We start from the raw sequence: 16,575 nt of genomic DNA on the forward strand, positions 1-16,575 counted from the left end.
CGAGCTTTTCCCCCCGTATGACCAGTGAGTGAGTAGTGACCCTTTCGATCTGGAATCTCTCTTTCCCTATTTTCCCAGTTTAGACTTTGTTTTCTTTTCCTTTTTATTTTCACGTTTTATTCTTTCACTTTTAAATTAACAACACAGTGCAGGGAAAAGGAAGAGAAAGGAGTAAGCAATGTGATCCACCTTCAAGCAATGGAGTAACCTTTCTTGTAGTGATTTCTATGAAAAGAAAAGTACATAATTACATTGAAACATAAAATGTTGCAAAGAACAAAAAATTTAATTATATGAACTCATAATTATTTTTTTATTTAATAAAAAAATTTACATAAATTTCGTGCAAGTTCAAACACTTAACCATAAAATAATATTTATAAATTATTCTATCCACAGAAAATGGATTATCAGAATCGAAAACTAAGATATAAATAATTTGATCATAAAGAAAAATATGATGTTCCATGCATTCCAGATGAATGTCGAGATCTAACTCTACTAACCTTTGCTAGGTAGTCAAATATGTCCCTCAAAGGCCGTTGACTAAATTACAGAATAATTTGCACTTTCCTACTACTACAGACATGGTAAGAGATTTGGAATACTTTACAACCAAATCCTTTGCGGTGACTGGGAAGGGTACGTAATTCCATTCTCCTGCAGGAATAAGGCTCAGAGAGTTCCATTCAGCTACAGAGTGCTAGTTTTGCCGATATGCAAAACAAACTCAACGGATGTACGTGTTCCAAACCCTAGCTTTAATTTATGTGTACACTTTTGACTCTGTTTACATCTATTTATAAACTTAACTAAGCATTCAAAACTCAGTTTATGGTAATCGACTTTGTCCAGGAACAAATTACTTTTGACTCAATAAACTTGGCCTCTACAAATATATTAATACGTTGTGCAAACACGAGGCAGGTCGTGTATATCTATATTTACTGGGACACGCTTTTAATGATAAGATTATCCAAGACCACTTCTTCTCAAGATCCTCTCTAACCTTCAACGGTCAGTTAGGGAAAGGTAACCTGCAAGCAAGGCATTCCAATAGATACAGTCAGGCAAGGTGGCAGAAACTGAAGCAAGTCTTTGCAGTAGAAGCAAACAATGTTGTAAAGCAACTCAAATCCTTCAACTTTATGCAAAATTGGATAGCATAGTGCTAAGTGCAGGGAACTGACTAGAGTGATAAATGGATTTTCCATTGATTGTTCTATTGCTAGTGATAGCATGCACTAGGTAACAATATGCCATTTGTGTTTATGAGTATTACATGACTTACCCCAATCTGAGAGAAATGTCAGAGTTATTATAGCCTTGAGGAGGATCTGCGGAAATCCAGACACGGGCAGCTGACTCTGATGGTTGGCCTTGCTGAGGTACAATTGCTTGGTCCATTGATGAGTTCCCGATCTACCAAAATCAACTTTGCTGTCAATTGAAAGCAGGAAACAAGGAATTAAGTTATGGAAATGGGTACACTCACTTGCTGTTTCAATTGCTGGTTTGCTTCCATCAGTTCTGCTCCCTTCAATTCAACAAGGATAAAGAATTAAGCACCAGATCATATGTCCAGCAGAAAGAGAGAAATAGAGAGAATAATTAAGATACAGTAAATCTTTTTGCTGTTAAAATCTTCGCATACAGAACCAGTTTCTGGGCACTTTAAAGTTTCATACCACTTCCATTGAAACTTTCCACCATTGCCCAAGCTATCAACAGTACTTAGTTTAAATCTTGCTTCACATGTAGATTTTCTAAACATTTCTTTTTCTATACAGATGCGAATCAAGTTATATTATAGATCAAGCAAGCTAGAAATGAAAACAAACAAGATAACAAAAGAAATCTTCAATTGGGAAATTAAGCAGCAAAATTGTCATGTTTTATATTTGATATCATTCAATACTAACTCATTCCTTTTAACTATGGAAATTATACAAATCCTATCAACTGTTGCAAGTTAGTTAGTATGTCACCTTCCTCTTGAGGTTGCTGATTTCTTTCAAAAATCGCTCATCCTGAAACACAGAAGTTTCATCACTAGTTAGACAATGAACAAAATCTACAACATGACAATATAACATCCACAAACTGAGGGCGAAAATAAAACTTTGTAAGGGAGGATGAGGGATGAGTTGGGGGAGATGGGACTTCAAAAACCTTTGTTTCTGTAACTCGACTCAGGCCTGCCTCTAGTAATTTCTCTAGGTGTTTTAGTTCTTCTAAGTTTAACCCTTGGAGCTCCTCTCCCCTCAGATGTCTATCAATGAAAGGATCACACAACATCATTATAATAAGCTCATATCTTGCAATAACAAAATGGCAAATATTCAGATTTACCTCAGTTCCCGGTTCTTTTCTGCTATTTCCTTCCCCAACATGGCATGCGTGCTACTCTCAATCTAAAATGAAACAGAAGAGCAGCTTCTTCAGCATAAGATGGTTTTCACTTTCGAAGCAAATGTGGATCAAAGAATGTGGTTTTATTGCAGGCATTTCGAAGGAACATAAATTTAAAATTGGAATGTGCTGCAGGAAGTTATATTTTCAAGGACTAAAGTTCTTAGTCACTCTAATTGTTCAGAGAGTACAGTACTATTTAATCAAGAAGTTCAAAGCCAAAACGTTAGCATGCTAGTTTCACACAATATTGAATACTCTCATCAAGATTCAAAGACAGCAATTTCTCGTGATAATTGTTCATTTGGATCGTATACATGGTTGAAACTTGCAACAAGGTCAATTTCCCCAGGTACCCCAACTGAGTATCATGGTAAAATGGCTTAATACCAATGTGTATGTCTAGATGGACCACTCACTGGCATGCAAAATCAAAAATCAAAGTTCTTGGACAAAGAAAGTTATCGTTACTGAACAGACTTATGTTGTTTACTGCATTTGATTAATATCAATAATAATATAGAATTGCGGCAATGACAGATGAGGTTCTGAAGAGAAAGGGGCTTCTTACATGAGCTTAATATAATAGTGAATCCACCTAAGTGATCATTGAAATACATTTACCATCTAATATTATTTTATTTTATATAATTAATGATAAACAAGATAGCATTGTTGTCAATCTTCCATAATTTACCATGCTACAATCTTCAATTCATTTCATGTGTAATACAAACAACAAGAAAAGAATAGAAGTTCTTGTAATTACCTGCATCTCAAGAGATGGAACGCGGTCCAATCCGTTAGTCCTTTCTGACTGCAGGTTGCGCCTTTCAATCACCTGCCCCGTACTTGGGATAAAAACAGAATGGCACAGAGAGTCACTACTAGAACTACCTTAACTTAAGACAAACTAAAAGCAGATGATATTTGGTTTACAATAAAGTTGAAGGATCATAACTAGATTCATGCTTGTACACGCCCACCCTTTGGGACTTTGGGATGAGCCCTTAAAATAATTGCAATCAAAATAAAGTCTCTAAGACACCTGAACATTTGGTTCATCGATTAATGTATGACTTGTTTGTTTAAAGAGCTGGTTTCAAATTCTTTTTCCCAATTCAAAAAAAAAAAAAATTAAGTATCTAAGGAGCAACTTCACAGTATTCTTCTATCCATAGCCCAGCCCAGTCTGAATGTTTGTAATCTCTTGCTCTAGTTCTAGGGTTCCTTGCCCTTTAACAAATATAAGTGTAATAGTAGTCATCTTAAACAAGTGGGGACTTTTGAAATAGAATCTAAATGATCCAATTCAACCGTTACACAACTTACAGGTGCTATGTAGAATCTAGTGTAATTTTAATATTTGGAACACAATAAATACTTGTATCTTTTACTTTATAAACCTTTAATTTCTCTCATTCTTTAAATAACATAATTTTATTTTAACTAAATATAGAAATGTGTCAACAGGAATTCAATCTGTAGACTGCAATTTTGTATCCAAATAGGTGTTTCCAAAATGATACCAAATCTACATAGTTCAATTTATCTTAATATGCTTCTCTTTTCATTTGTCTTTTGTGGTAGAATTAATTCATTATGGAGCTCAGAAGCTTCCTCCTGAACTCAATTCTTTTATCAAATACATTAGAATATACAGTGGAGTCAAAAGAAATTAAAATGTTAAAAAGTTAAACCTTTGTTTCAAACTAGTTTGCAATTGCACCTCCTTCTAAGATTCGGCTGCATATCCTTATCATTGCTAGAAAAAAGCTCCCTCTTCAGGTCATCTTGATTAATTCTTATCTATATACTTATCAACTCACTCCCCAATCATCTAAATAATCCACCCAACTTGAACCTGCCCAAATATTTATCCTTAAATTTGTAGAAAACTATGTGATTGGTGAAAAATGAAGGACCTTTAATGTATGAACTTTAAATTGCCAATCTGTAGGCCAACAATAAACCTAGGTCAATGGTGAATATTAAACAATGAATTACTCAATTTAGCTAGATCTACCTTTCACTCAAAACCCAAGTGTCCTACAACTTGTTTCATTTTCCACTTTACCTCTTATAAATTGAAAATCTTATGTCCCCATCTTTAATCCTTGAGCTGTTGAATCTATTGTACAATCTTCTAAAATGACATTATTCTTATTGCTCATTAAGTATATGGACAGTGTAGACGTCATAAGTCGTAAGTGTACTCATGAAGATTGTTAAGCTAAAGAATGAAAAAAAAAATGTATTGGTATTGCAATTAGCAAATAAATAGTTTCTAAAATATTCCTAATTAAGCATAAATTGTTAGATCATCTTGAATAATTTTAATTTCAACTTACATTATTTAATTTATTTTTTACGTTGTATCAAAATCAAGTTGAGCTAATTTAGTATTGATAAAAAGATAATATTATAGTCCATAATATGATCCAATAAAGTGGGCGAAACTTCAATATTATATGTGAACTTAAAAGGGTGTGTCTATGTATGAAATCTTATATTCTATGTAGACCAGGCAATTCGTGTGAACGTGTCATAATCGTGTCGACATGATTAGACACGAAACACGTTAAGGCTAAACATGAACACGACACGTTTAATATTCATGTCTTAAATTTAAAACATGTACACGTACACGTTTAATACACGTGTAACACGACACAACACGATTAACATGTTTATTAAACGTGTCAATATATGACACGACATGATTAATAACATGTTTAACACGATTAACACATTTAACACAATTAAACAAAAATATTTACAATTAAATATAATTTTATTATCTAAATTTAAAATCTATAATTATAAAAATAATTATAATAAAACAAAATTAATAATAACATCAAATAATCATCAAAAGTTAAAAATTAGGACTGAGCATATATAATTACATTATATCTTTTATAAAATAAAAAAAAACTTATTAAAATAATTATTTAAAATTATTTATATAAAGTTAAAATAGTTTTTAACTATTAATTTTTAATAGGTTAATAAATGTGTCACATATACACGTTTAAATACGATAACACGATTAAGTAAACGTGTTTAAACATGTTTTAAACGTGTTTGTCGTGTCAGAAACGTTAAGACACGAAAATTTTTGTGTCTTAACGTGTCAGACACGATTAGACATGAAACACGTTAAGACTAAACCCAAAACCTATTTAACCCGTGTCTTCTCGTGTCATGTTCAAATTGCCAAGTCTAATCCTATGATGAGTGAGACTAAGGATTCATTGTATCAAGGTAAGGCTAAGTCTCCTCTCTTATTTATAGAAAACATTAAGACCCATTGGAAAGTTGTAAATTGAGGAGGAAGAAGATGTTAGTGCACCGAATCAGATGATTTCAAAAAAAAAAAAGATAGTGTTGTTTCCATTGTCAAATTATAGATCAAGAATAAAGTATGTTTTTATGTTCTAAATTCCTGTTATGGTAAAATTTAAGTTAAATATAATGTATTATACCTAAAGTACAATTCATATCAGAGTAATCATGGTTAGGATTTAAAATCCTAGAAAATTATGTATTAGTTACATAAATCATGATTGCATGTTAAGATCTTTCGTGGTTTTAGAATTTGTGCAAATACACCATTAAAATTCATGATATGATAAATTTATTATCGATAAGCATAAGCATAACAACTAAACCATAAGCATGCTCAATTGATGATTTATTATTGATGATATGATAAATTTTTCAAAATTAAATCAGTTTAATTGATTGAAATCATGTTTGAAAAATTAAATTTCTTTAAGGGTTGCAGGTTTAAACAATTTTAAGCCAAGAACAATTTGATTTTATGTAATTTTTGCTAAATTAAATTAGATTCATGTCTAATTTAACTAATGCTCCATCTAATTCTTGGTGGCTAGAGAATGATGCAACTAATCATGTTGTTTTTACCTTACAAGGATTTATAAGCAAAAAGAAGTCAAATAAGGAAGAGTCTAAGCTTATAGTTGGTGACAATTAGGAGGCCAAAGTAGAGCTAGTAGGAACAGTTTTCTTGCATTTAAGCACTAACCATAAACTTTTATTGGAAACACTTTCTATGTATTGTTATTTAACCATAATTTAATTTTTATTCCTGCGTTAGACAAATTTAACTATGCTTTTGAAACAAACAAGTAACGTATTAAGATAATTACTAATTGGAAATATATTGGTCAATGTTCTTTGTCTCACAGATTATAAAGATTGTGTTTTGCTTCTATTAAGATTTATGCCACCTTATATAATGCTGAAAGAGTTTCCAAAAGACATTGCATAAAAGAAACGTCTTTCATGTTATGGCATAAAGACTTTACCATATCTCTAAGGGTAAAAAGGTTGATAAAGCATAATATTCTACCTACTCTTTATCTTTGATGACCTAGAGACATGTATTGACTATTGTAGAGATAAGTTGACTAAGATAAATAGAAAAGGATCAAAACTAAGTTCTAATTTATTAGAACTCATTCCCACCAGCATAAATGGACCTTGTACCCTTACTATCTACAACCATAAATATTTTGTGACAACTATTTATAATTTTTCCTACTACGTTTATCTATTATTAATTAAAGAAAAGTTTGAAATTCTTGATAAATTCAAGATCTTCAAGATTGAAGTTAAAAAATAATTGAGAAAAACCATTACGATTGTCAGGTCTAATACAAGTGATGAGCATTATGGTAGACACAACACAGCAACGCAATAAAAGAGTTTGTTTGCCAAATACACTATGCTGGGTAATCCTAAAAAGATGGTGCCTCAATGCAAATAAGAAGGTTGCGGAATAATGCCTCAATACACTATGTTGGGTGATCCTAAAAAGATGGTGTGGCTGCAAAATGAAATCGCATCTAAAAGATATTCAAAGTGTGATAAAAGGAGCTAATTAACTAGAATTTCTAAGAAAAGTAATCGAAACAAATTGTATATCTTAAACAGAATCCTTAGCAAATTTATACCTAAAACCCTTTTTAAGTTGTGGACATGATGAAAATCTAGTCTTAATCATTTATATGTTTAGAGACATCTTTCAAAAACATGCCTTTATGATCTCACTAAATTAAGATACAATATTGTTTCACTTGTTTTACTTTATTGGATACCCAAATTATTCCACAAGCTATAAATTTAATTACTCAATCATAAATGGTATAATTATTGAGACAAAAAATAGCTAAGTTTTTTGTTAAATATGGTTAATACTATTTGCACACAAGATAGAGATGGAGGAGAGCATATTGAGATCGTAAATATTCCAATACCCGTACAAAAGTATATTGTGCTACATACACCTCTGGAGAACATAAACCAGACTTAATAAGATCTCTCAACACTAGAATGTCGTTAAAAAAGTGCCAAAAAATCAACAAGAAAGCTTATTCTTTCCTTAGACATCTTTGAATTCTCTCTTGAAAAGGATGATTATGATATTAGTCATCTAGTTGATCTAATAACCTTTTTAGAAATTGTCTATTGCTTCAATCAAATTTGTGGTGGGATGCAAAGAGAGATGAGATGTAATTTATGTCACACTTTGGTGTGTGGGAGCTTGTTGAATCAATTAAGGGTTGCAAACCCTTTTTTTGGTGCTTAGCAGGTTGCAAACTTATTGGAAACAAATGAGTGTAGAAGACCTAGAAAGATTCCAAAAGGACTATTAAGAGGTTTAAACTCAGACTTGTTTGCCAGAATTTTACATAGAGAGATTACATTGATTACAATGAAATGTTTTCTCTTGTATCCTCTAAGGATGCTTTTAGAGTAATTATCTCAGTAGTAGCTCATTATGACTTAGAGTTACACCATATTGATGTTAAAACTGTCTTCTTAAATGGGATTATTGAAGAGGTCTTGCAACCTGAAAGATTTACAGAGAATGGTAAAAATTATTTTGTGTGTACACTCAAAAAGTCTATTTATGGCTCAATCAAGCTTCTGGTCAAGGGTATTTTAAATTTGATGAATTGACTAGTTCTTTTAGTTTTGTTGAGAATGAGGTAAATTAATACATATATCAAGATTGATAGAAGCAATTTTATCGTTCTTATTATGTATGTTAATGATATCTTACTTGTTAGTGGTGATTTGGGCATGCTGTAAGAGATTAAGAAATTATTGTCTAGGCAGTTTGACATAAAAGAATTTCAGGAAACATCTTATGCCTTAGATACTAAATCCATAAAGATAAATATCATCACTTGTTGGGACTCTTAGTATGCATACATTGATCGAGTGTTGAATACATATTTTTTTATTTGATTACAAAGGTAAAACTGTACTGATTGTTAAAGGTGATAAATTAAACTTGATATATTGTCCTAAAACTGATATTGAAAGGAACTTTATGAAAGTGAAGCTATATGGAAACGCAACAGGGAGCCTGATGTATGTTCAAGTGTGTATGAGACTTGACATAGCTTTTTGCAAAAAGTCTTTTGAGAAGATATTTATCTAATCACGATAAAGAGGCTATCTGGTTGAGAAATCTCATTAAAAATTGTCTATAGTTAACTCTAATGCTAGACCAAATATAGTTGTACTATGATAACGTTGCAACATTTTTGTTCACTAACAATAGGGGTATCACAAGGGGCTAAGCCTATAGAGATAAAATATTTGACACTTAAAAAACTTGTGAAAAAAGATTACGTTAAAGCAAAGCATATCAGAACTGATGAAATAATAGTTGATCCTCTAATTAAGAGACGCCTTGTCAATTTCAAGAAATACATTTTGACATAGATATTGTAGAGTCTTTTGATGTACTTGGTTAGTGAGAGGATTTGACATTATTTTATACTTTATGCTTAATTTTTTTGGCATACATTGATGATGATGTATATGAATTTAATATTAAGAGTAATTATTCAATGATATAAGTCATAAAGTGTTTATGTATGTATGCATTTTTGCATATGTGCAGAATTAATAAATATGTTAGTCTCAAGTATAGGCTAGGACATATTTGATAGCTCTAACGAAATATCTTTCTCATATAAAGCATATCTTGAGATATGTAAGACATCTATGAAAGTGAAGCTATACGCTAATGCAACAGGGAGCCAAAAATGTATGTTCAAGTGTGTATGAAACGTGACATTGCTTCTGCAATAAGTCTTTTAAGAAGATATTTATCTAATCCTGATAAAGAGGCTATCTGGTTGAGAAATCTCATTAAAAATTGTCAATAGTTGACTATATTGCTAGACCAAATATAGTTGTTGTATGATAATGTTGCAACATTTTTGTTCACTAATAATAGAGGTATCACACAGGGCTAAGCCTATAGAGATAAAATATTTGACACTTAAAACACCTGTGAAAAAAGATTAAATTTCAGTAAAGCATATTAGAACTGATGAAATAATAGTTGATCCTCTAACTAGATGCCTTGCCAATTTCAAGAAATACATTTTGACATAGATATTGTAGAGTCTTTTGATGTGCTTGGTTAGTGGGAGGATTTAACATTATTTTACACTTTACACTTAATTTTTTTGGCCTACATCGATGATGATGTATTTGAATTTAATATTAAGAGTAATTACTCAATGATATAACTCATAAAGTGTTTATGTATGTATACATTTTTGCATATGTGAAGACTTAATAAATATGTCAGTCTTAAGTATAGGCTAGGACATATTTGATAGCCCTAACAAAATATCATTCTCATATAGAGTTTATCTTGAGATATGTAAGACAAACATACAAAAAGAAAATTTTCTAAGAAATACAAGAATGAAAAGGCATCAACTTTGAAAGGTATGAAGCCTACTGGAGGAGTGAAGAAGGACAAGGACAATGACAAATGCCATTTCTATGGCAAACTAGGGCATTGGAGGCACAATTGCAAGGTTATTGAATAAACCATAAAGTGTATTTCTTGCTCTTCAGTTGCATAAAGTAGAGAATAAAATGACTGAAAAATGAATACATTACATGAAATAGGTAATCTAGAAAGTGTTGTATTCATTGTTACACTACCACATTGAGTTCATATGGATAAAATTGAGTGATATATGTGATTATTGTTGGTGCTATATCTTTGTAGATGTAATTACAGCTATTTTTTTATATCACAAAATTTTATGAGACAAAATGAGGTTTGGACTAGCTTCAAGATCAATTTGTTTTTAAATTGGATCTATAAAGTTTTCAACTGTCTTGACCTATGATTGTTTGCGAGAAAATTTATTTTTTCAATTTTTGAATTTAAAATGTAATAAACGTGGGAGATTGTTATATTTTCTTGAATAATTAGAGTGTGCATTTATATTATTTTATTTAATTTTTTCTTTTATTATTATCAGGTTAATTTAATTTGGTCTCTACAAAGAGATAATATTATAATTCATAACGTAATCTTGATAAAGTGGGTTAGGCTCTAATATTTTATTTTTGAAAGGCAGAAATTATATTTCATCAAGTTGGGCTACATAGTGCTGCCATAAGGCTTTGTCTTTAACATAATCAAAGACTTATCACAGCAGAATACAACCCTTAAGTATCAACTCAAAATTGACCAAAACGGGTACTTACAACCTGGATTGGATCATGCTAAGCAAACAGAAACGATACCCAACCCACTATATGTTACTATACAGAAAAATACAAAACCCCATTGCAGAAGACTGAAGGGATAGGCTAATAATACAAGTCCATGTAAAAAATTCTAAACCTTATGGTGGTTGGGATTAGAAATGCACTATATAAAGATAAGATCAGGTATTTTCTCGTCTACAAAAAAAAAATTTAATAATCTCACCTATCGCAGAGTTGTAGCTGAAGGAGAAAGAAGATGATAGTGCACTTAATTAATCTTCGTAACTAAATTGACTAGTTATGTTTCCATTGTCAAATCATGGATTAAGAATGAAATATGTTTTTGTGTGTTAAATTTCTACTATGATGAATCTTGGTCAAGTATAATTTATTACACGTAAAGTTAACCTATATAATAACTAAAGTTTTTGGAGCTTATAGATCTTGGCCTATACAGGCACCCTAGAAAGTTGATATCAATCTCCTACAACATGAAGCTATTGATCAACCTTAAAGGGAACAATCCTAAAATCTTTAATTTTCCCAACATAATTGAATAAAAAGAAAACTAAGATGATTATAGCTAAGTATGAATAGTAGGCTGTGTGCAGGAGCAAATAAAACTAAATTCCAGTGGTAAAAGAAGATTGCCCTTATGAGTAAGAGACAAGTGGATGGTTGCACTTATTGGCAAGGCATGAGGGATACTTTGGAAGTGAATTTATTAATGTTTTTGATTGGAAGATAGCTAAAGCTTTTGTTGATCATGCTTATACAGAAATTTGCTTTCTGTATATTTGTTTAGCATTAAGTAACCTTAAAAAAGGCTGAGGATCACCTATCTACTTCTAATTTGAATAGTCTCAATTTCATTCCAATACTGTGCAGCCAAATCCCTATTCTTTTCTTTCCACTTTCTTTGGAGGAAGGTTGGCTCAAGCTAGACATTTTAAACATTACTTTATTCTGTTTTAATCAGTACAAGAAATTCCAAAAAGTAATTACCCTTGTTGATTTTATAACTATATCAATTCTTAACTTAGGGTTCTAGCTAACATAAAAGTCTCTGCTATGCATGGCCCCATTATGTTTCATAGTTTGAATGTTTAACAGTTGTTTCATGAGATTGAATTATGTTTTATCCATGTCCCATTTTATAGTTTTATGTTGGCTGGCCATTTAATTTGTAATGTCTTGCTGTTTGGGATTCACACATGAGACATAAATTTCACTTAAAATCTGTAAAGAGTTGTTTTAGTTTGTCCAGTGTGCATTACTTCACCAATGTTCTAAGAACCTACGCATATGGAGCAATTTAATTTGGTTTCCAAAATGTTTTCAGAACATGACTACATGCTTGGTGATTTCTTCAAATTATTTATTTATGATTATAAACAAGTTGGTGCTCTATATATCATGTGACTCAAATTTAGGATCTTAACCTCTAAGTAAAGCTCATCTAGTTTTTTTTGGTAATTCTTCACTTTTGTTCTTGTATCTATGTTTTTCTTTTATTTGTTTTCTCTTTGCATTTTGTTTTTAAAGCAAAAAACAATGATTAAATTGATAACTGAATTGAATTCATACAACTTGAATATATATATATATATATATATATATATATGCTTAATATGTAAGCCTTTTGTATATGCCACTAAAAAATTTCATACAAAGTAGTGTAAATGAAAATTTTCTCCTTAATAAAGTTTGTTTAAGTTAATTATCTTTATATTTTTATAAAATTTAGCATAATTGCTCTTTAATAAGTATACTTTCACTGAACCAATTTACTAAATTCACCCTTGACCTTAGTTCAAAGATAAATATGAAAAATGATTCACTAATGTGATTTTAGTTTATGTGGATAGTTCATTCTCGAGCTCCATTAGTGTTGATGCAAAATCACTGAAAGAAAATACTCAGTGTCATTTTCTTGAGACATTTTCTCATCTCATGTCTAGGATTCAATGTAATTATAATTACAATATTCACACATTTAAAAAAAATATCATAGACTCTTAGAACCTTCAAGTTATCTTTCAAGATTTAATTTAATTGCAGCAGAGCTTTTGTCCTATGCTTTTGCTAGTATCCTCTTGGTTCTTTACTAAATTAAGGCACGATTCAATATAAATATATATATATAATTATCTTACAAGATGCTTATAATTGGCAGCCACTTTAGCTACAAAGGAGATTTTATCCTAATAAAAGTTTCCTTCTTGTTCAAGAAAAGATGATCAGAATAACATCTCCTTAATTTCTTTTCCATGACAATTATTCTACAATACTTACATATTTTTTCTTTTCGATGAATGAAGAAGAAATTAAGTTAAGGAGGTATAAAAGGGATAGCATCAGATAATCCTTAGAGCTTGAGTAACCATATCCTAGAGAAACTCAGATGGAGTAATTAACATGGACCCACATTTGTAAATTAACAAGAATTTATAACAATAGACAATTTTTTAATAGATTTATTTTTGGAATTATAAGATTGTACAATTACTTGGGGTGATATACATCCTAATATTTCCTACGTTCGATTTTTGTGACATCCATTTGCCTTGATTATATATGTTCTAAGTTAACTTCATATATCTTTACTAATCCTCCCATTAAGGTGTCATGTTCCTATTATTCCATTTGTAAATTCAGACCATATTGACCAAAGGGTCAAAGGCAGTGTAATTTATCATAAGATGCAAAATATCAAGTCTTTATATTCATGCTACATTCAAATTCTTGTCCAATATGGGTGAGGATAGCAATATACTTTTTGATTGATTGATCTAGCATCTGACTGCACTACTGTAGTCTGTAAATAACTCACCTTCTAGAAAAAGGCAAGAATAAATAACAACATCATTAAAACAAAAGAAGAGATACAAATAGATTAGTCTTCTGCACCTAAAATAAAGAAGAGAATACTAACATGATGAATTTGAGTTCAAGATTGTTCTTTCTTATTATGTGTTTTTAGATTCATTTGTCTTCTCTTCTTAAGTTAAGGATTGTAGTTTATTTGAAAACTTAGTTTAGCTGATGTTCATTTTCAAGGGGCACTTTCTTTGCAGAAATATCAAAAGAAAGCACAAACACCAGTCATACAGTCTCTCTAGAAAGCTAAGCTAGTAGTTTGCTGCATCCATATGCGTTTTAGGATTATTTCCATGTAACCTAAAGTTTTACTCTAAAGACCACATCAATCGTTGCACCTCAACAGAAATCTTTGCTACTGGCGAGTACCTCTCTTGAGAGGTAAAAGGGGAGATGATAGGGAGCAAAAAAATAGTGCTTATGTACACAGGCTAATTTGCATGTATTTGTTGTGGTGATATATATGATCTAGTTATTTAACATTGTAGATTACATAAAATAGAAAAGATTTGGACATTTTCCAATTAGATAGTACAATATCAAAATCAAGAACATAGACTAGATAATTACAATTCAAAATACTTTTAGAGTACTCCAACTTCTCTACTGTTTAAACTACTATATATATGTGTATATATATACCTACTATATATTCCTATTAACATGATAAGTGATTGAAATACAACCGTTCCTAATAAATACATTAATTAGATAAGATTTATCTCTTAATAGTAATTAGCAATCTTAATTGGTAATTGCACTTAGCACACTAGTTAACAAGATACTTTGATAAATGCATATATATGTGTGTGTGTGTATTTACTGTTTCCAAGACTGCAAGCTCACATTTCCCATTTGTTATCTATAAGATCAAACCTCATTGTCTTTGTATACATGTGCCTTTGAACTTATGTTTTCTTCTAATAATGTTGCGGATTTTCATATAGAGTTGGTCATTAGGAAGGATTTATCGGAGCCCTATATTTTATGAGCATATCTTAAGAAATTAAGGTGTTAATGAACATTGCTAGGAAGATTTGAATCATGGGATTTCATAGTGAAGGTAAAGTACAATTAGCTTGCAGCTTAAAAAAGTATTAGTATATTCTAGTTGCATCAGCAAAGATAAAAAAAACATAATCTAACTAGATACCTGATCAGTCATAAAATATGGGTCAACAAGATTCAGCAAAGTACGAAACTAATAGCATCAATAAATATCAGACTTTCATGTGAAACCATGTCGCCTCCCACCCTAAGACCCCCAAGCTTCTGACATGAATCAAAAGAAGAAGTTATTTTGAATAGAAATATAAGATTCTAGTACATGCAGTCAATATGAATTGATACTTTATACAGTTCTCTTGATTCGAAAGATCTTCTTTAAAGCAACTTCTCTCTTCCTCTCACACTCACCCAGACTCATTAATTTACGAGCAGGCAGAAATTCCTATATGAAACCAGCATCACAGATAGAGCAAGATTCAAGGCAAAGCATAAACATGAGAGCAGGGAGAAAAGGAGAGCAACCTTGTGCTGGAGTATTCAAAGAGCTTTCCAGTCGCTGAGAAGACTACCAGAGCTATCTCAGCATCACAAAGGGTGGAAAGCTCATGAGCTTTCTTGAAGAGTCCTCTCCTCCTTTTCGAGAAAGTCACCTGCCTCGCCGCGGTGTTGTCAATCTTCTTGATCTGAATTTTCTGTCTCGTCATTTCCTTCCAGGAAAAATTTATATCTGACCCTTCAAAGAAAATCAAACCAAAGTATCAAGGAAACAAGGACAACGGTACTTTAGGGGAAGAATCAAATTAGAAACAGTTCTCTGGAAAGAGAGGGATCAGGAGGGTTTTCAAAGGGACATATAAAGGGGAAAGGAAGATGGGATTGGTGGCAAGGAAGACTAAAAACTTGATCAAAACATCAGAATCCGATTGAACATCTAGCTGATAAAAATGGAATGCCAGCTCCTGGGTAAGCAATACACAGACAAGTATATGTATATCGAGAGAAAGAGAAGGAGAGGCAAGACACATTGAGAAATCAAGCGTTGTCAGCCAAAGGAAAGAAGCAAAACTCCTACAATCTTCCAGGAGCAGCAACAAAAGAAAAAGGGGCGTTTAGTCACAAGAAATCAAACCGTACAAAGCAAGAACAAAAAAAAGTAGTTCTTACCTCAAATCAAGCAAAATACAACAGAGAAGCAAGTGTAAGCACTGAGAAAATGTCTCTGCACATATATAGCAAATGTGGAAGAGAATCTGGGACATAAATAACAAAAGTAACAGATAAGAAAGAGGAGGAAAAAGAGGTTAGCTGCAGTGTTTTTTTCCAAATTAAGCCACCATAATCAGAGGCTTTATACATAAATAACACAAAAGAAAAAGGACATCAGGAACCATTAAAACCAACCCTAGATGGGAAAAGAGAAAGCATACGGTTGCAAAAGAGAAAAAGAAAGGAATGAAGAATATAACCCCAAAACAAAAAAAAACCCTACCAATCCAAGCTCATATAGTATGGAAAATGGAACAAAGTGGGGGGGGATGGGTGAGGGCTCATGGTTTACTCATGTTCAGCTGCTTTTGTTTTTTATTTTTTGAATTTCTCTTTTTGTTGTCGTCTGAGTGCTGGTGACACTTCACAAAGAACCAGATACAAAGCCACCAATTGTTTTCAGAGAGAGAAAAAATGGAAAGAAAGAGAAGAAGGGAAGAT

General features: G+C 31.6%; 1 protein-coding gene across 2 annotated transcripts; it reads right to left on the bottom strand.

The window, feature by feature from the left end:
- LOC18608209 (MADS-box protein SVP) lies at positions 425-16,575 on the bottom strand. 2 transcript variants are annotated; one of them, XM_018114620.1, is made up of 10 exons: positions 16,358-16,575; positions 16,033-16,118; positions 15,391-15,595; positions 3,182-3,263; positions 2,353-2,414; positions 2,173-2,272; positions 1,989-2,030; positions 1,496-1,537; positions 1,292-1,422; positions 425-1,037 (listed from the first exon to the last, which is right to left on the bottom strand). In XM_018114620.1, the coding sequence occupies exons 3-10, from the start codon at positions 15,570-15,572 to the stop codon at positions 1,019-1,021; spliced, it is 660 nt and encodes a 219-aa protein (XP_017970109.1). In that variant the 5' UTR covers positions 15,573-15,595; positions 16,033-16,118; positions 16,358-16,575; the 3' UTR covers positions 425-1,018. The 2 variants fall into 2 exon arrangements, with proteins under 2 accessions (XP_017970109.1, XP_007042844.2); XM_007042782.2 differs by having other exon boundaries at positions 15,391-15,601.

Source organism: Theobroma cacao, chromosome 2, assembly GCF_000208745.1.
Source record: "Theobroma cacao cultivar B97-61/B2 chromosome 2, Criollo_cocoa_genome_V2, whole genome shotgun sequence".
Taxonomy (NCBI): domain Eukaryota; kingdom Viridiplantae; phylum Streptophyta; class Magnoliopsida; order Malvales; family Malvaceae; genus Theobroma; species Theobroma cacao.